This window comes from Oreochromis niloticus, linkage group LG11 (genome assembly GCF_001858045.2).
Source record: "Oreochromis niloticus isolate F11D_XX linkage group LG11, O_niloticus_UMD_NMBU, whole genome shotgun sequence".
Lineage (NCBI taxonomy): Eukaryota > Metazoa > Chordata > Actinopteri > Cichliformes > Cichlidae > Oreochromis > Oreochromis niloticus.
Window position 1 is genome coordinate 21,252,731 of NC_031976.2, and position 19,993 is coordinate 21,272,723.

The window sequence follows — 19,993 nt, forward strand, 5'->3', positions numbered from 1 at the left end:
GCGCTGCTGGAAGCAAATAGATGCAGATGCATGTGCAAACAAATTGACACATACACACATATACAGCCACTTTGTCAACACATGCTTGCACATACACACACACAAAGGCTGCCCCGACAAACCAATCAGTGCCCCGCTGTTTCTGACCAAGGAGGTCACTTGTGAACACGTGCACACAGCGCTGCATTTTGTGCTGTTTGTTAGCTGAGGGCTCTGTTCCCTAAAGCGCAGACATGTACAAATGCTCTAAGGGGTTTCCATTGGCTCTCGTCATATTTTATTCATAGTTTTTGAATAAACACAAATAGAGTGGATGAGTGTATAGACGTGGGCACTAATGCCTGTTTGTGCGTTACATTTCACTGAACCCAGCCAAGGTTATTTTTGGCAAACCTGTCTTGTCGTTCAGGAGTGTGCATGATGAAGTCCCGGCTATTTCCTGCACGCTTCAAAATGTTGCGTGCTATCTTACTGTTGCTCTAAGTCACTATGTTTCTCTCCTTATACTTCTTTATTCTGTCACTCCTATCCTCTGCTAACTGTGAGTTTCGCACACTTACAAGCAGGAAGGAAGGCACTCATACATTTTCATTAAACACTCTTAATCTTAATTCATTACTTATCAGGAGATATGTGACCTCATTAACATTGCCTTCTTCTCCATCTTTCTCTCCTCCTATTCCGTGCACACACCCTCGCCTCATATATTCATCCGCCCTCTGTGTTTCTTCCCTTCCCCATTTATATTTACTCATTGCTCTTCACTTTCTTTATCTTTTCCTCCCCTCTCTCCTTTTTTTTTCCCTCTCGGTGCCTGCCCCTTCAGAGGAACCTGTGAGCACTCAACAGCCCCATTGAATACAGTGTCTAATCTAAAAGTTAATTAAGTCTGTCTTCTTCCCTGTGTTCCTGCTCCTCTTCTCCTCTCAAGCATGTCTTTTTTGGTTGAGAGACTGCTGTCATTCTCTCCCAAATGAATTTGCCGTGAGTCCCACGTGGGTTGAGCTGGGATACAGACAAACTAGTGCTGTTTTACACTTTTACACATCCTGCAGGCCTCAAGCCACCAGTGACAGGAGAAGACTGACACCACGTAATTCGGATTGACAACATCCAATTAAATTAAATTAGTTGGTGTCAATCGGTGATATTTTTTTTCTGGTTTTATCTTTAAGGGGCACATTTTCAGCGTCATATAGAGGCGATATAGAAGGCATCTCACACCAGATGGATTGGAGGTGAAAATAGATTTGGCTTGCGTCTCAACATGAGGAAATGTGGATCTGGAACAGAGCTATTCCTCCTAATCCTCTCCTCTCTCCCATTCACTTCTCCTTCTGTCATCTTCATATTTGTCCTTGCTCCCTTCAGTCATCTGAACTAATTCCCTGTCCAAAAACCACAGATTTACCAATTCCACCTCTGTACTGGCTGACTCTGTCCTCCTCCCTCCCTCCCCTCTTGTCTCTCATAGGGTGCGGGCTGTACGGCTCTGGTGGTTGCCGTGGTAGCCAGGAAGTTGGAGCTGACCAAGGCCGAGAAACATGTACACAACTTCATGATGGACACGCAACTCACCAAGAGGGTGTGTAGGCTTGCTCGATGTCGAGTGCGTGCGTGTGAATGAGTGTGTCGTCCGTAGCAGCAATAAAGCAAAACCACAGAGTGTAAAGAGCACTCGTTCTCCCTGCAGCTGTCATTTGTAAAAGTGCGGTTTTTATGTGCAGTGCAGGTGATTTTACACTGTAGAATTTCTTTGGCGTCGAGAGCCCGGCTAAACGGATTGTTCTTTCACTGCGTCACCCTCCCCAACTAGCACATTACACCCTGTATTGTTGTGACAGAGTGCCATGTTATTTGAGTGAGCGAAGGCAATAAAAGGTCATCTCTGTCTCACTCTCTCTGTTCCGCTCCCTCACTTACCGCCGCTCTCTTTTTCTTTCCATCGCCGATCTTTTCCCTCCCACACCTCCCCTCTCCTCTGACATTTGTCTCTCTTACAGTAAATCCTTTTCTCTCTCTGTGTGTCACATTTGCTTCCCTCCTTCCTCCACCGCTTTCTCCTTCTTCTTTTGCCCCCTCCCAGCCTCCGTTCCCCACACCCCATCTCTCCCAACTCCCTCCTCTGGTCCTTTTCAATTTTTCATACAGTTGAAAGACCCAAGTTTTAAAAATAGCTCCCATATCAAATATGTAGGGTGCATGATGGCAGCAGGGTTATCTGGGTGACTGAACGGAGCGGGGTGATCAATAATTTGAGCGTGGATAAGATATCGACAAAGAAACCAAATAGACTCTGTGTGTCAGTTGTAGCCAGGCTCTCTCTTCATGTTCCTGCGGTCTTTGGCCAGGTCTGTTTTCACAAGATGTTTACCATCCTTAACCATGTGCTCCACAAGTGTTTGAATTTTAGGCATATATTCCTTAGAAGACGACTCAGTGAGTTTGGTAACCCCCTGATTTTGCATGTGACGTATCAGTTTGAGATCTTTTGGCTTCCTGCCTTTTTAGTTTAAAGATGGATATTGCCCACGTGACCATAAATTGTTTAGTTGGCAGCTGTATTCAAGCCTCCAGTCTGCATTTTGTAAATGATTGTTGGTACACAGAAGTAAAACCTCTTCCTCTGCCCCTGAAACAATGTTTGGCTGCCATGAGTATTTCAAAATTCACAACGAGAAAATGACAGAGAATGCTGTTACACACTAGCGTTGTCTTAAATTATCTAAAGTTAATTTAGATATTGTCACACCTGGGAAATATTACATTTCAATGTATTCTTTTCTTCCATATTCAAGCTTTAATGTCTATGAAGCTATTTGCCCAGTTTGGACTGTTTTAAAGAATATTATGTGCTTTGTGTATGAGAGGCTGTAAAAAAGAATATCAGTCTCCACCCTGCAAAATTGTGGTTTTCTACAGTCCTCCAAAAATGTTGTCAGAGATCAGACTTTCAAATATTTTAGGGACTTTCAAGCATCGTCAATATTTTGTTAACTTGAAATTCATTCCTGAGAGTCCATATTTACAGAGCAGGAGTACCAGATATTAACCGTGAAAAATATGAAGGACCAAGTTCAAGCAGTTTTTCTAGATAATGGAAATTTAAAATGGCCCTTAAAAAATGATGCTGGAAAAACATTAAAAAAAAAACACCCCTACCTGAAATGTTACATAATATCTGCTGAAAAACAGATTTTTACCTTGGATTTTTTTCAAGCAAACCAATTGTTTTCCCAACCGACATTGTCAGTTGGGAAGTTTTTGGTTTGTTTTCTGTTTTTTTGTTTTTGCTTTGATAAATTGTCAAATTTGCTATAGAAACCAAAAATATCAAGCTACGTATATCTCTGCTTTAAAGCCAGGCATTTTAACTCATGAGTCTTTGGAGATAGACTTGCTTTTGCAGCTAATCTCAATTGAGCATCCAAGGATTTGCAGTTTTTTGACCACACTGGCTTCATTTTTCAACTCAGGTGGTTTTCATTTTAGTTTAATAAGGCCTCGGTCACACCAGCAGCAGCAGCTCCCCTAAAAATCTGTTGTCACTAGGGTAAAATCTGTATTCCCTGACCAGTTTCCAACATTTTCACTAAGTGAAAGCAGTTGTATACAGGATGCTAAACCAAAAATGTTGTTGTGATTGCTTTGGTTGCAGGCATGTCGTAATGGTTGTCCATAATTTTCATGGAAGGCACAAATTTGTCCACAGTCTGTCTCTAACTACTCGCCGAGTGGTGGTGACATCGTTTGAAGTGCAAAGCAAACCCGAAACAGGGAGCGTTCGCTTCAAAGTAAAAACTGTACAGGCCTTACTGCTACAGTCAAAACGTTTTAAAAGGCACAAGTGTTGCTCTCGGTTTATGGTTTATGTTGCATTTTTTTTTATAATTTCCCTAACGTGGCACATAGTTTTTGAGTGTTTGCAGACAAGTTACCATTTTCCATGTAAACAACAAGCGATCACAGCAGCCTGCTAGTGACCAAAGCAGTCATAAGGGTTTTTTTGATGCAACACCATATACCTCTTTACAACCAAATTCTCTTAGCCACAGAAGCAACTTGCAAATATGCTCTTTTCTCTAGTAACCCATGATTAGCACGGGGCTCACTGACTCGTCTCATGGCCTGTGTGAATAGGGGGCTTAGCAATTCACAGCGACTGCCACCAACCTCCAGCAATCACTCCCAAACAGTCGGGTATACACCTTTTTCCCTAGCGACCAGTCGTTGCCTGGCAGTCAGTGTGGTTGGGGCTTAATTATCAAATTAATAGCTATTTAAATTTTGCAGCAGTACTCAGTGCTTTGAGCTAATGTTAGAAGTTTTGCTAATCAAAGTGTTTTACCACCTTGGCTGTGGAACCTTGACTTTTGTTTTAATGTTCAAAAGTTTCTTTGTTAGTACAGTGAATGTGAGTTTTTGGGCCTGCTAACAGCCTGGTGAAACGGTGCAGCCTGATCATATTAGCATGATCAGTTTAGCATTTAGCTCAAAGCACAGCTTCACCGCGCTGCTAGCAGGCCTAAAGATTCTTGTTTCAGCAGGTTACCTTAATTTGCATTCACACTCCTCATTGAAATGCAAATTCATCTTCACCTCTTCAAGTGGCAGACAATGTACATATCAATCATTTTTCCATTAGTTTTTTAGCCTTTTCAGCTTTTCTGCTAAACTCGATGCAGATCAGGTTATGTGGAGGCTGTGTGGTTTGTGTAGCTGGTAATTGTGACTGTAAATGTGCTAAATACTATAATCAAATGAATTTTTATCGTTTATTCAGCTAACCTACAATTTTTTCACAATCCCCTGGTAATTACAAAAGTACCTGCTCCAGTACATGTGCACCTTAAGGTTTAAAGGTTGATGAAAGTCACATCAAATCCCAAATTTTTAACTGGTAGCTAAAAAAGTATTGTATTTTTTGTCACACTGATCAATTGTATTAGCCCCTCAAGCAAAAAGATTATAGCTCAAATTTTAAAGCAAATGCCATCATCAATACAGGTAATTTATGATCTTAATAAACCCGCTCATCAAGTAACGGAGGCCTCCTAGAGCAATATGCAGCATGCTGCTTGGTGACATTTCCCTTCAAAGGGTCTGCGGTTTATGCTGCGGTAATTGTCTCCTGCCCTCTATCGCTGAGAAACCAATGATTGAAGCTGTTGTGTGCACATTGATTTACATAGCCGGGGCCATTCTTTGCCACATCTTTGTACCAAGAGAATACAATCAGTCAAAGCTTTATAATAAATAATGCAACAATAGCTTCAACATCTTGCCATCATCATATGTGCGCGCACACACAAACAGACAGGAAAGCACACAGTCTGTCTTTCTAACTCGCTGCAATGCTGTCTACTTCCCTTTGAAGGATTAACAAGAATGTCAATTAAATGCCAGAGAGACGCTCTTAGCTGATCTGAACGAGGTGTTGTGCAATCTAATGTAATTTTGTAATGTTCTGTAAAGAATAGGTAGGGTGTGGTTCATCACCAGCATGAAAATCTGCGCCCAAAAATCTAGCAAGCTGTAACTTTTCCTTATGATTTTGACACTTTTTGACAAATTTTGAAAATCCTTTCTATTTTCATGATTAATGAATACTTGCTGCTTTCATCATCAGATCAGTTTTTTATGCAGCACAATGTCAAGACTGAAGTTGATATTTTGAACTCTTGTGCAGTGCACAGTGCATGTGGAGGGCCTAATAACCTTATCAGGGAGAATGATTTCCTTCCAAAGATTGATACACTGAGTTAATTTTCATGCAGTGCTCAGTGAAGTCTCTCCCTCTGATAGGATTAATGCAAATGTTAATTAAATAGCAGTTAACCTAGTCCTTAAGTTGACTATGTCTGTGAGGTGTGATTTGTTGTTGTTTGATGCCAGGACTGGTTTTTTTTTTTTTTGATGCTTGGTTTGTTGCCGCTGTTTTTTGTGGCTGTGTACTGAAGCACTGGTTGATTCAGAGCATTGCTGGAAGCCCATTTGGTCAAAATTTCACCCTCAACTTTCAGAGAGCGCACTCAACACCGAGAAAAGCAGGACATGCTTGCTCAGGCGCTAAGTCAGTGGGCTAACATTTCCTTCCTTTTGATGGCGCTACGATGTCAAATTCCAGTGTTAAATTCCTTTTATTGAAGCAGTAAGCCAGTTGACTGTGTGACTGTGGCTGACACTGTCTGTATCTGAGGTCATTACTTTTTTCCAGGCTTTTAAACTCTCGTTCCAAGTTAGAAGCTGGAAAAAAAAATCTTTCTAGAAATTTGCACTCTGGATGCATATTCTGCTTTCACACTGGACAACTACTTAATTCAGGGCACTTTTACGAGTCCCTCCGGCACATTTCAGAGCTTCGGCCTGTCTGAATATTCAGAGTGCACTCTGGACTCTGGCCAAGGAGGAGGTGCTGCAGTGCTTTCCAATGTTTACACCAGTAGCCAAATGGGAGCAATCTAACCCCCGAAGATTTCCACTAAGCTAGCTTCCACTCCACATAATAAAAATAACTTTTAGCGGCCTTTTCATTTATAAGCATACCGTTTTATTCATTATTATTATAGTCATATTGTGAAGCATTCATTCAATGCTTCACGAGTGCATTTACATATCTCATTGATGTTTTCAGTTTTAGCCAGTTGAACCTGCATGTGAGCTTCCTTCTAATGTAGAAAATGTGTTAGCCCCCTAATAAGATCCAGTGATTATTTTAACTGTAATTTAATGTTCTGTGATTTTATTGATTTGTTTCACCTTTTACTTGAGCCTAAGGGCATCACTCTCCTTTGCTTTGGGTGCTGAAATAGCGATTATTGTCCTTGTGTGTGGCCATGTTTGTGTGTCTGCCTAAGTGTCTCCTTGTCCCTTTGTCGCTGTGTCTGTGAGGGGAAGGTCAGAGCAGGTAAGGCCACGTGTCACAGTGGCACATGGACGAGTTTGTTGCCAAGGCAATTCGTCTGTTTGTTTTCTGATCACCGGAAAAACACCATTGTGTGTCCAGCATCCCAGAGCCTAATTACTAATTGCATGCACAGGTCATTAACCCCATAAGTGCTAGGCTTTTATTTAAATGTCCAATTGAGTAAAAATCTCCAGTTCTACTGTACAGCTATAAAACTGTAGGGCCAAAATGAATACATTTAGGATTAATTTTGATATATAATGTTTCTGCATCTGTGAGACTTGAAAATCTCCAGCAAAAAAATGTATTATCTCTCAACACTATAAATTACTAACATGACATGATAGTTTTACGCAGTTGCTGCAGATTTGTCGGCTGCACATTCATTATGTGAGTCTCCCATTCCACCACATCCCAAATGTGCTCTATTGGATTGAGATCTGGTGACTATGGATGCCATTTGAGTACAGTGAATACATTGTCATGTCAAAGAAACCAGTTTGACATGAATGAAGCTTTGACATGCTGAAAGCAGCAATCAGAAGAAGGGTACCCTATGGTCATAAAAGGGTGGACATGGTCAGCAGCATTACCTGGGTAGGCTGTGGTGTTTAAATGTTCAACTCATAATAAAGGGCCTAAGTTGTGCCAAGAAAATATGAATCATTGACTGAAGCTAGGATGGATCCATGCTTTTATGTTGTTTACACCAAATTAAAACCTTACCATCTGAATTTCACAGCAGAAAGCAAGACTCATCAAACCAGGAAACATTTTTCGTATCTTATGTCCAATTGTGGTGAGCCTGTGTGGGAATTTTAGCATCAGTTGCATCAACATACCTGACAGAAGTGACACCGGTGTGGTCGTTTGCTGCTCAGGGATGCTCTTCTGCATACCCTGGTTGTGTTTTCTTTTTTAACTCACTTTTACCTTCCTATCTGCTGAAAGCAGTCTGACCTCAGACATCACCAAGACCTTTTCAGCCAGAGAACTACTGCTCACTGGATATTTTCTCTTTTGCATGCCACTCTTTGTAAACTTTAGAGATGGTTGTGTGGTAAAATCAAAGTAGATTAGCAGCAAATCTGGCACCAAGAACCATGCTAAATTTAAAATATCTTAAATTCCCTTTCTTCTCCATTCTGATGCTCAGCTTGAACTTCAGCAGGTCAACTTGACCATGTCTACATGCCTGAGTATATTGAGCTGCTGTCATGTGATTAGATATTTCCGTTAATGATAGGTTAGGAACAGGTGTACCTAATAAAATAGCCAGTGAGGTTATGTAAGTCAGTGACACTAATGGTGTTGAACCTGGTCTAAAAATTCTCAACAATTCTACATCCATTTTAGTCACAGCAGCAATAAGTAGCTGATTTCATTTTAAGTGAAAGTGCCACTCTTGGCAACCTTTGAAAATGGCAGTGGTTTTGTCTTTATAATCCTGGTATGTGGACCTCCAGGGTGAAAAAGGTTGAGTCTTTCTTGGTTTAGCAATTTAGCTTTACCTCTGATCTTGTTTCCAGCAGTACAGAAACTGATGAGAAAAAAAAAGTCTATTTCTCCTTTTCCCTTCTTTTCCCAGTTTTGGTATTTCAGTTAATTTTTTTTTAGTAAATGTAAATGTTCTGTTTTTTAATGTATTATAAACAAGGATTACATATATATAGTAATGTCAGTAAAATGTTTCTATTTCTGCTGATTAATTTATATTCTGCAACATGTCATCATCTGCCTAGCATGCTGAGAAGTGGGAGCTCCATGCTTTAACAGACTTTGCATGTACCTGCCATAAGGTGTGCCACACAGGGGAGCAGCCAGAACAGATCTTTGACCCAAACCAGCCAGATGGCCCTAACATGGTTGCCCGAGTACAAGCCATATGGTCCAGGAATGGCTGCCGCTGCTGTCGTTTGGTTTCTCGTGGCGTATTCTTAGCGGTTCATGTTGAGTCTGTTAGCTTTGTTAATGGAGTAGCTGTCTTTGCATCAATATCTACATTGATTCACAGGAGGAGAGAGACGATTAAATACTGTGTGCCGGTGGTGGTGGGGTATTTGCAAAAAATGCACAGTTGGGTTTCATTTTTTGTTTCCAGGATTTAAATGATGCTTTATAATCATCTGCACAAAAAAGAAAGAAAAAAAATGGCCAGCAGCGGTAGAGACTCCCTCTGCACTGCTGGACCTGTGCTTGAAAATTGTGGAAAAACTTCCGCAGCCTGCCATTCAGTCAGACACAAGATGCCATCAATCATCATCTTTCATTCACCCTGCAGCCATTAATCATGTGATAAACAAGATCTGGCATTTCAGTCTACCAAAGGGCTCACAGCTTTAAACAGTACTGAATGTGCTCTTTAGTGCCTGTAAAGAAAAAAAAAGAGCAATAATGAACTCTATTTATTCCAACATAATCTAAGTAAGTTAATACTAATTAACCTTACATGTATCCTTTAGCAGCATATGTAATGTAATGTAGTTTAGATGTGGTGTCTCAAAAAGTGCTGCCATAAACTATAAACTATATTATATATAAACAGTATTAGCCCTCCAGGCCTATTAAACAGCATGTCATGGTTGTGATGCCTCTTTAAGATCTTTGCAGGTCTGTCACTGCCTGTGTTTGCCACATGGTTGGGAGTTCTGTAATCCCATTGATGCACACTGGAAGGTGATGCTCGCACATTCAAATTATGTCATTCCATTAATTTTAACATAAATGTGTTTTATTTCGTAGGGTTGCTGTAAGTTTTGTTGTTGTGTTTCATTTTTTTTAATTAAGCAGTATAAAGGTAATTTTTTTATCTTTACTGTCTTTAAAAATGGTGGATAACGTGTCGAATTTGCTGAATCACGGGGGCCTTATATATTATCTATAGTTCGCTCGATGAGCTCTATTTGGTTTGACTTCCTCTGTGTTATTGAAAACACATCTGCAAGGCCCACGGCCTCCTACTCTCTTCATCTGTAGCCAATAGTGTGTGTGTGTCTGCATGTGTGTATGTGTAGGCGTGTATGTGAGTGAGCAGTCCTTGACTGCGGTGGATGGGTGCTGATTAGCCAAGCTGCCGGGGTCTTTTGTGCTCCTCAGACGGGGGTATAATTGTTCTTTGTTCAATGCTCAGCATCTCTTTGAAGTCTCTCATTCAATTTATGTCCTTACAGATTCTCTCTCCCTTCTCTATGGTGTCCACCCTCGCTTTTTTCGATGGGTGTCAGACCCCTGTGTTGTAATTACATAGCAACCTATAAAATACATGAAACATACAGGAACAAGTATGGAGCCACGAGAAAGCAGAAGAATCCCGATATTTATCTATAGAAAATGACCAGCAACTGACATTTCAAATAGGCATTTTATTAAATCAAAGAAATCTCCCATTCTGCTGGTCCAAACAAATGAAGTGAAGAAAAATAACCGTCTTGGAGTGGCTCGCCACAACTGAGCATCATTACATAGGCTAATGTTCCTCCTCTGTAGAGATGGGGAATGCCTTTGACAGCTAGTTTGAGTGCAGTGACTGTGCAGCGATTGTTGCTTTCAGTTGTTGTCATAATTAAACAGAAGATCACTGGTTTTAATACACTGCGATGGTGCTGCGCTGAATTACTTCAGCCAGCCAAGATAATGCAGCCCCATTTGAATAAGGCTAAGATATAATGTGGCATGTAGACAAACCAAGAGAAGAGAGAAGTGTGTGTGAGGGGGAGACTCCTGTTGGTTCTCATTGCCAATCTCCCTAAGGAGAGAGCTGTTTATGCACACATGAAAAGCATTGGCAGGCAAGCCGGTATGTGTAGAGAGAGAGGGAGTGTGAGAGAGAGACAGAGAGAATGAGGGCAGCCTCTAAGAAGAGAATGATGGTTTAGTGTTTTTTTTTCTTCTTTGCATAGATAATAGCAAAACCAGGGGAAAAAAGAGAAAGACGAGAGGGCTGGGCAAACCTGTTGCCAGTTTCAGTTGCCAAGGACCACCTGTTGCTAACAATAAGTGTGTATATGTGTGCTTATTCTTTTTTGGGAGCAGATAAAGAATGCAGCTGCTAACGTACTAAGAGAGACTTGGCTCATCTACAAACACACCAAGCTGATGAAGAAGATCGACCATTCGAGAGTCCGCAAACACCAGCGGAAGTTCCTCCAGGCTATACATCAGTGAGACCGCACCTCACACACAACTACATACACTCACACACGCAAGCCGTGCACACGAGCACATGCGCATGACAGCGCTGCTGAGCTGATGAAGCCTTTGAAATCAGCTGTACTTTCTATCCACCCACAGGTTGAATCAACGCTGATCATCAGATAAAATGCATTAATCCCCGCACACACTAACACACACACACACACACACACATGCATGCTGTGATTCATCATCTACGAAAGGGCAGGTTCAATCCAGGCAAATACACTTGTGGGAATGGATAATCAGTGCATTGTGTGCTGTTAGAGACACTCCGATCATCCTGTCGTCTCTCCCAAAAAGTGATGCTGCTGTTACAAGTGCACAGAGCGTAATTCACACACATAAAGAAAAAGATTTTTTGTATATCCTCTGTCCAGCATCTAAATGAAGGATCCCTTTAATGTTTCCTGATCCTTTGATCTTTAACGGTTCAAATCAAGGACAGTTCAAAAGCCAGAGTCAAGAGATGTAAGGCTGTTTTAATTCTAACATTCAAAGGCTAATCCTTATGCATGTGGACTGTGGACTGGCTGTGTCAACACAGTAACCGGGCTGACTCGATGGGAATATGGGTACATTCTGTGGTTAAAATCTGTTAGCATAACAGGGAGATGGGCTCAGCTGGGGGTGCAGTCTCATAAAGTCAGCCTCACAGGGTTTGCTTTATGAAAACACAGGTTAGTTCACCAATTATTGTATTGTGCTTTGAGAGTCCAATAGGCTTTTAATTGGACTGAAGTACAATGATTTTTTTTAATCTGATTTTTTTCCTGTTGGTTTATTTCCCTGTAGGTCTTGTGCCCCTGAGGTTTTCCTTAATAATAACTATCTTTTAACTTTTAACATTTCTTTTTCTGCGTTCATTATATATATACAAATATATGTATTCTCTACTTCACGACAAGATTACTGTGTTTCAGTCCACACCGTGTGCTTGCTGTTATTGTACATTCAAATCAAGGGACACACTGCAGGTAGAAATGAAGCTCAACTTGGCAAGGTGACCGCTCCAGAGTGGTGTTGTCTGAACCCTGAGGGATTAACTCTCTGGTCCAACCACAGCATATTTACCGGGTTTCCACCCTGTATGTGTGTTTTATGTGTGCATCTGTTTGCAGATTACGCAGCGTGAAAATGGAGCAGAGGAAACTCAGCGATCAGGCCAACACACTAGTGGATCTCTCAAAGGTGAGGCACACATCAGTGCTCTTCATTTTTGCATACAGGTCAGTCGCTCATACCTGACATGCTTTTGCTCCCCAAAAAAATTTAGCACAGCATTTCTCCGTTTCCATGCTGACCTGCCTGTTTCTGTGGCTTTGCGTCTCCTAGCAACCAGAAGAAGTGTTAAAACAGGGATGACTGAGTGAGAGAGTGAGGAGGAAACAAGAGGAGGGAGGGGAGTGCTCGTGTTTTTTCTGTTACTGTGTGGGTGTTTGAGTGAGAATGTAAGCGCACGTGTGTGTGAGTGTGTGTGTGTGTGTGAAAGAGAGAGACGCAAACAGAGGAGAGTGAGTGAGATACAGATTCGAATCAGGAGACAAAGATTGAGCGAGGGTGCGTGTGTGTGTGTGCGTGTGTGTGTTCTTTCAGAGGAGCGATGCCTTTAGCACCAAATATTTTGCAATTTTGCAATCTCAGTCTCAATTGGCCACTTGTGCATTTACCATGGTTACAGAGACAGGGATGTGCAAGGCAGGGACATTCTGTTGGCTTCCTTTCATCCTCTCTTCTCGCTCTTTTTCTTTCTTCACAGTGTTATAAAGCCCGGCCTAGTGTGATTTCTAACTTCTAATCCCTCTTAGGTTTTTTTGTCATTTTTGCTTAGTCTTTCTCTTTCTTATACTTTACCTTATTCTGTAACCATGGGTGACCAGTTGCGGTCTGTCCACAAACTGACTCACCTAAGTGTAAAAATTTGCAGGGACAGGAGGCAGGGCTGTCGGGATTTAAAATACCCCTTGTGAAGACAAAGACAGTAGTTACAGAAAATTGCATACAAAATATGTGAACACACACAAAGTTAAAACAGCAGAAAAACATCATAATTAAAAAGTTTATTATTCGTTTGGCATTGCATTGGTAGTTCTAGACAGGCAGAAAAAATGTCACTGCTCCAGATTTGTTAGAGTCGTTGCCCTGAATGGCCAGTTTTAAAGCTTTCTTACCAAGCTTAAGTAAGGTGGTTAAGCCAAGGAGCCGTGCTGAAGTGCTTCATTTACAACTGTGGCATTTCTATGTATTGTCAGCAGGCTGTCAGTTGTGGAAAAACTGAGGCATATTATTAAAATTTCACCTATTTTTACACCTCAGGCTGTTCATTTTTCATTAAATGTGAACTTTTTCGCAATGTACTTTTTATGCTAAAAGAAAGGGAAAATGTTTCAAGCTGTTTTCTTTTTTTTACCTTTATGCAGTGGTTTTACTCATCCAGCACACTTCAGATCAAACTGGGCCGCATGTGGCCCAGCTAAAATGAATTTGACATCCCTGCTCTACTTACTGTCTCTCCTTATTCAATACCAATGTTTTTTTTGTTTTTGTTTTTTTTTAAAACAAGCATTCATAGAGCGGCTGTGTTATCTTCCTGTTTTTACGTGTTTGCAGTCTGTCTCACTTCTTCAAAGTACGCTGTGTGCACTGACTCATCTCCCACTCTCCACTCTCTCCTGTCATAGATGCAGAGTGTCATGTATGAGCTCATGTCCGAGCTCAACGACCGCAGCGAGGACTTGGAACGTCAGATGCTGTCCCTGGAGCAGCGGGTGGAGCAGCTCACGGCGGGCTTCAACGCCTTGCCCGCTCACCTGTCTGCAACCCTCAGCGCCCAGCATGCTGCCCTGGTTCACCTGCTCCGGGAGAGGGATGCAAGGGATGGTAGAGGAGGAGGAGGAGGTGCTGTGGTCCCACTGTCCCCTGCTGCTTCTTTAACCACTGCGCCAGCTTCAGTGTCTCCAGTCCAGGTCACAGCTCCTGCACCACCCTCAGCTCCGGTTTCTACTTTGGCGTTGGAGTCCCCTCTGTCGCCCCCACCCCTGAGCCCAGAGGGGAGCTTGGAGGCTAGCTCCAACCCCAACACGTGCACCTCTAGCTGCTGAGGACAGCTTTTTTTCTTTTCTTTTTTTTTCTTGGACCAGGAGAGGACAAATATGAGGAAAAAACAGGGAGGAAGGACGGGGGCTGCGCTAGTCCTCACACTTCAGACTAAAGGAGAGAAATGGGAGATGAGAGAAATGTCTGGTGATCCTCGGAAACTAACGCTCCAAGAGGGAGGGAGGAAGACTATGAGGAGAAATAATGGGATTAAGATGGAGGGCCTGTATGAGTGATGAGACATGTTAGGGACTTTGGGGCGCTTTACTTGATGAGGGAAGGAGAAGAAAAATGGGGATAAAATGGAGACTCTAAAAGGTGTGAGGGGGAGGAAGGATGCCAAGAGGGTGAGAAATGGAGGTAGAGAGAATGAGGAGGACGAAAGAGAGAGGAGGAGAAATAACGAAGAATAATTATATGAACTCCTAAATGGAATCCACTCCAATTACTGAAGAATGCCTTTTATTATCTCTATCTCCCTCTCTTCTACGTCTCTCTTTCTCCCTCTCTTTCCTTCCCCCTTCCCAATCCCTCACTCCCGTCATCAGGAATTAATGACCATGACTTTTTATCCTTATGATGTATTTTCTATCTGAATGCTAATTGTGTATTAACGAGCATCCCTTTAACAAAAGGTTCGATCAATACGACCACGATTAAAAAAAATGAAAAATAAAAAAATAAATAACTAGTGGCATGCACCACACACACACACACACACGAATCACGTCATCCACGCAATACAAGCTAACACAGCACAAACACAAACATGCAGACTCTCACAAAGGCCCTATTTACGCTCACACACAGAAAATAATGCACTAGCCCACAAGATGATACTAAAAGCCAATACTGCCAAGCACATGATGCACTGTCAATCTCCATAGAGCACTGCCAAGCGATGTGGACACACTGTAAAAAATGTTCATCGTAACAATTTATCTTTTGTGGGTGTGAGCTGATGCAGTAGTTTAGACTTACGATGCGTAGTTGTGACATTTTAACTACTCAGCCGGGAGAATTGTAACCATTCAGTGAACTACACAAATTATAGATCAAGCTGAAACAAGCTGATACAGAGGGACGTGAGTCATCATAATGTCTGTTTGTGATGATGACGACAGTAGCTGATGGTAAAATAACCTAACACAACTACTACAGGACTTTATTACTGCATTTACAGAATTACAGATTGAAATGAACTGATGTTTAAAGTGTACTTTGCTGTGCTGAAATGAGACTTTGATCTTGTTTCATTTCTGTGGATGTTTCGTATGACAGCAGCAGAAAGTGGACAATTAATAGTTGTATTAAGTGCATTAATACTGGAGGCGGATATTAGAAGAAAGATTAGCTTATTATACACATATTTTTTGTACTGGCATTTAAAAACGGTTGATTAATTTCTGAAGATGATACCCGTTAAAACAAACCCTGCAGAACTCTAAAGTTGGCTCTTTGCACAATCTTGATGCTCCACATTTAGTGCGAGTTCTCGTTTAATGCCACTAAATTTGGGTGTATTGACCCAAAGATCTACCGCAGATACGGTTAGGTCCATAACTTGTTGGGCAAAGACATATTTTTTTTGTTGTTTTGTCTCTCCATGCCACCACTGTGGATTAGAAATCAAACAGGTTGTGATTGAAGTGCAGAAATTCAGCTTTAATTTAAGAGGTTTTACCCAAAAAATGCATTAACTTTATTAATTATCCACATTTTTATGCACAGTCCCTCATTTTCAGAGGCTCAAAAGTAATAATGGATTGCATTTATATAGCGCTTTACAATTCCACTATTCATTCACTCTCACATTCACACACTGGTGGAGGCAAGCCACAGTTGTAGTCACAGCTGCCCTGAGGCAGGCTGACAGAAGCGAGGCTGCCATATCGCGCCATCGGCCCCTCTGGCCATCACCAGTAGGCGGTAGGGTAAAGTGTCTTGCCCAAGGACACAACAACCAAGACTGTCCAAGCCAGGGCTCGAACCGGCAACCTTCCAATTACAAGACGAACTGCCAACTCTTTAGCCACGATCGTATCTTATAAAAGCATCTTCACAATTGAGAAGCAGCTTCATAGCTAGGTGAGACCTGTTGCCTTGTTATTTCATGACATGATTCAAAGAGTGGAATTTGTATTTCATAGTTTTTTATTGTCAATCCAAGTGAGGGGGGGTCATCATTAGGCTTAAAAATTCACAATAAGTCAATAACTGTCAACTGCTGAGTGACCAAATTAACCGTCTGGTACATTCTTGAAAAGAAAGACAACAGAAAACAACTAAAATGGATGATGAAAGAATGGCTAAAAAACAACTTCACAGTATCTCTCTGAGTAAAAAAACTCTCACCAGGATGTACAGTAGGTGATGTCAAAGTCTACATTTGTAAGTGTGTAACTGTTATTACAGAGGGTTTACAATAAGCTGCAAACCAGTGGTTACACTTAAGAACACATAGGCTAGATTATACTTGCTAAACAAAACATCTAGAAATGAATATTTAAATAAAGATGAGCTTGTGGCAGAATTATGGGAAGAGAGAAGGAAGGAGAAGGAAAGAGAGAAACACCTATTGATTTGAACATAACACATTATCTGTCAGAAACAGTGGGAGAAGTGTTGGTGGAACCCCATCACTAGTGTTTATTGATGGCGTGACTCCTAACAGAAGTGGCAGGATGAATTGTAAAGTGTACAGGGCTGTATTCTCTGACTCAAAAAGACATGGAGTATTCGTCAATGACCAAGTTATTCACCTGATCTCAGCCCAACGGAGCAGCTTTTCAGTTACTGAAGACAAAAACTGAATGCAGAGAGACCCACAAACAAGCAGCAACTGAAGGCAGCTCCAGTAAAAGCCTGGCAGAGCATCTCAAGAGAGGAAACACAGCGTTTAGTGATGTCCAAGGCTGCAAAGGATAAGTATTTAAAACAGTCCTTATTTTTAAAATCATGTTAGTTTGTCCAATTAAAGTTTGAGCCTTTGAAAATGGGGGACTGCGTCTAAACAGTTAATGCAAAAACTTAGCAAAGCACCGTGAGTCAAAGCTGAAAGTCTGCACTTCAATCACATCCTGATTACTTGATTTAAAATTCACTGTGGAGGTGTACAGAGGCAAAATCACAAAAGTTGTCTCTTTCTCCAACAAATTATGGGCCTAACTGCACTGAAAACAATCAAAACAATAAAAAAAAATCCTTTACTTGACTAAAGTCAGACCGACCTACATGCAACTCTATAAATATTGTCTGCCATTGGCACTTGTTAAAATCCAGCAGTGATTTAGCTGTATTACTCTAAGTTGTTTTTATTAGTTGATTTTTTTATGACCTTTCATAAAGGGAAGTAGATCTTGTACTTTACTGCCATTCTTTGTCAAACTTGTGGTCCCAAAACAGCTCGCTGTTATCATGAATGTATTCTGTGTAAAGAAATACACTCAAACTCGCTTGCTCAATCACTTAAACTGCCACACAGACACAGGAACAGACACCCACACGCACACACACACACACATACACACACCTCGACAACCAAAGTGCTCTCTCTTAAATGGACTTCAATAAGAGGCAGGGAACGCTGCTGTCACTGGGGACAAAGGATAGCAGGAGGCGTTGCAGATATCTTGACAATATTTCTGAGGGAATAACTGTGAAAATCTCGGCATGGACTTGTTACAGTGCTGTACATGGACTGCTGTAACAGATGATGGTGGACTATGGATGAACACAAGGGAACACAAATAAACCTTACAAAGGATAAATGGCCATGAAGGAACAGATGTTCATGAAATAAATAAAATGAAAGACTGAGATATATCTGAGAGGAATTGTAATGACGTGATGGAAAAAGAGACAAGCCTACCTTTACATTGGAGACAATATTGAAAACTATCTTTTAGCGACACGCTGTGGCCGGAATACTGAATTACATACGCTTGGAATATTGTACAGTATGCTGTTAACGAAATATAGCTTTGTATTGCTTAGTCTTTTCTACCATTATGATTAAACGCAGTTATAGCTGATATCTTACCTTATTAAACTATAGTATTCTTCTCATTCGTCATGACAATTATAATATATGTATTATCAATACGTTAAATAATCACGAACAAGGAAAGTGCCGTTTGAGGTTGAAATTATTTTGTAATTTTATTTTATCAGAGAGAATTAATAAAGTATATATCTATAACATTACAGCTTTCATGTTTAATGAGTCTAAGTTTTTATTTTATTTATTTATTATCATTTATTTATTTCGTTTGTATGTTTTTTCGGGTACTTAATATTCCTGGGGGTGATTCATGTAAATATAAAACTGCTGTAAACACTGACTCACCCTGTAGAGATTATGTTTTGTTCAGTGGAGTAATTTATTAAATATATAAACACTATAGGAATTTTAAGAATTGCTACCCCCTTTTAGTTATTTTTCTGTTGTCTTTGTATCTTTCACTGTCAAAAGAAAAAAATCCCCCCCAACTTGAATGTGAGCGTTTCTCTCGCTCATTCTCGCGATGTTTGGAAACAACGTTGGACAGCGACTTAACGCTGTCTTTAAGCACAGAGGCACACCTCTAGGGGCAGTAGAGAGCTGCAAGTTTGTTTGTTTGTTTGTTTTATTAAAATGGGCTCGTATTTCTTTTTTTGTGAAAGCTTTATGCTAGCTAAGTTGCTCATTTGTTAAGTCCGATATTTCTATAAGTATTGATCGGCTAACTTCAGTATAGTAAGATGCTGCAAAATTAAGCTACTGTGAAGTACCCCATGATAACCAGGCACACTTTATAGCAGTATAGTTTGATTTCTTGGGCTTGTTCAATACTGTTAGCTTGCCAAATCACAGTGGCATTATAAGTCTTATTTTTTAAAAAACGTGTCTTTGCTGTCAACAGTATTAATATGACTTAGAGGTGGCTTGTCTACTTAGAAAAGTACTCACTGTTATTAAAACATACCGGATTGGTACTGAAGAGAAAATATGTACTGTGCCATAACACATAGTCATTCACTGGGTTTTAATAAAGTTAGTGGGCGCTGTGATATATGACTTTGAATGTATGTTAATCCAATTCTAACTGAGAGGACAGTGTTTGGAAGAAAAAACAGAAAGAGACATGATGTATTAGTGGGTGGTGAGTGGGTGTGTAAACATTCAGTGTCCAGTCTTTTCCAGTGGCCAAGCCTCCCTCTATTCATTATTTCTGTGTGTGAAGCAGGTCCTCCTTTCTGCTTTACCAGTGTCCTTTCTGCTGGCACCAACAGCATTATAAATGAATGTGGGATTCTGGTGAGGGTAAGTATAAACTGTCGGTTTATTTCTTTCTGTGGTTTAACCCAAGTCAGTGTGACATTTAACATTGTCATCCAGTTAATAAGGGCTACAGCTGTAACCCTCAATTCATTTGTACTTCTTTTGCATTCTGCACAAATACATGATGAGTTGTTTCTTACTTTACATTGAGTTACAATTAAAGTACATAGAAATGTTGTTGTCACGGTCATATAACAGTAGTTAGTATTACAGCCACATTATAAATGTGGAGGTCAGACGTTTTCATACAATTATCATGGGCATGAACGTTATGACAATTTGAGGCTTTTAAAAAAAAAATTGAACATTTCTTTTTTTCAAGGTGGAATGACGCACACGTCTTTAATGACTTTAAAAAAAAAAACAATCAAATCTTAGTGTTAAAGGTATGCATACAGACTCAAATACACCCTACTAAAGTTTCACCTCAATCAGATGCTTTTGGTAGCCATTAGCAAGCTTCTGGCACAATGCTG

The 19,993-nt window shown here is 40.7% G+C and overlaps 1 protein-coding gene across 1 annotated transcript in view; it reads left to right on the forward strand.

Annotated features, from left to right (window-relative positions):
• The window catches only part of LOC100707373 (small conductance calcium-activated potassium channel protein 2), a 60,438-nt gene extending 42,033 nt beyond the window's left edge, over positions 1-18,405 (forward strand). The window contains 4 exon segments of the mRNA XM_074527748.1: positions 1,475-1,585; positions 10,940-11,067; positions 12,220-12,289; positions 13,780-18,405. Of these exon segments, the coding sequence (XP_074383849.1) occupies positions 1,475-1,585; positions 10,940-11,067; positions 12,220-12,289; positions 13,780-14,199 (729 nt within the window). The 3' untranslated portion in view covers positions 14,200-18,405.
• Positions 18,406-19,993: the final 1,588 nt, after the last annotated feature.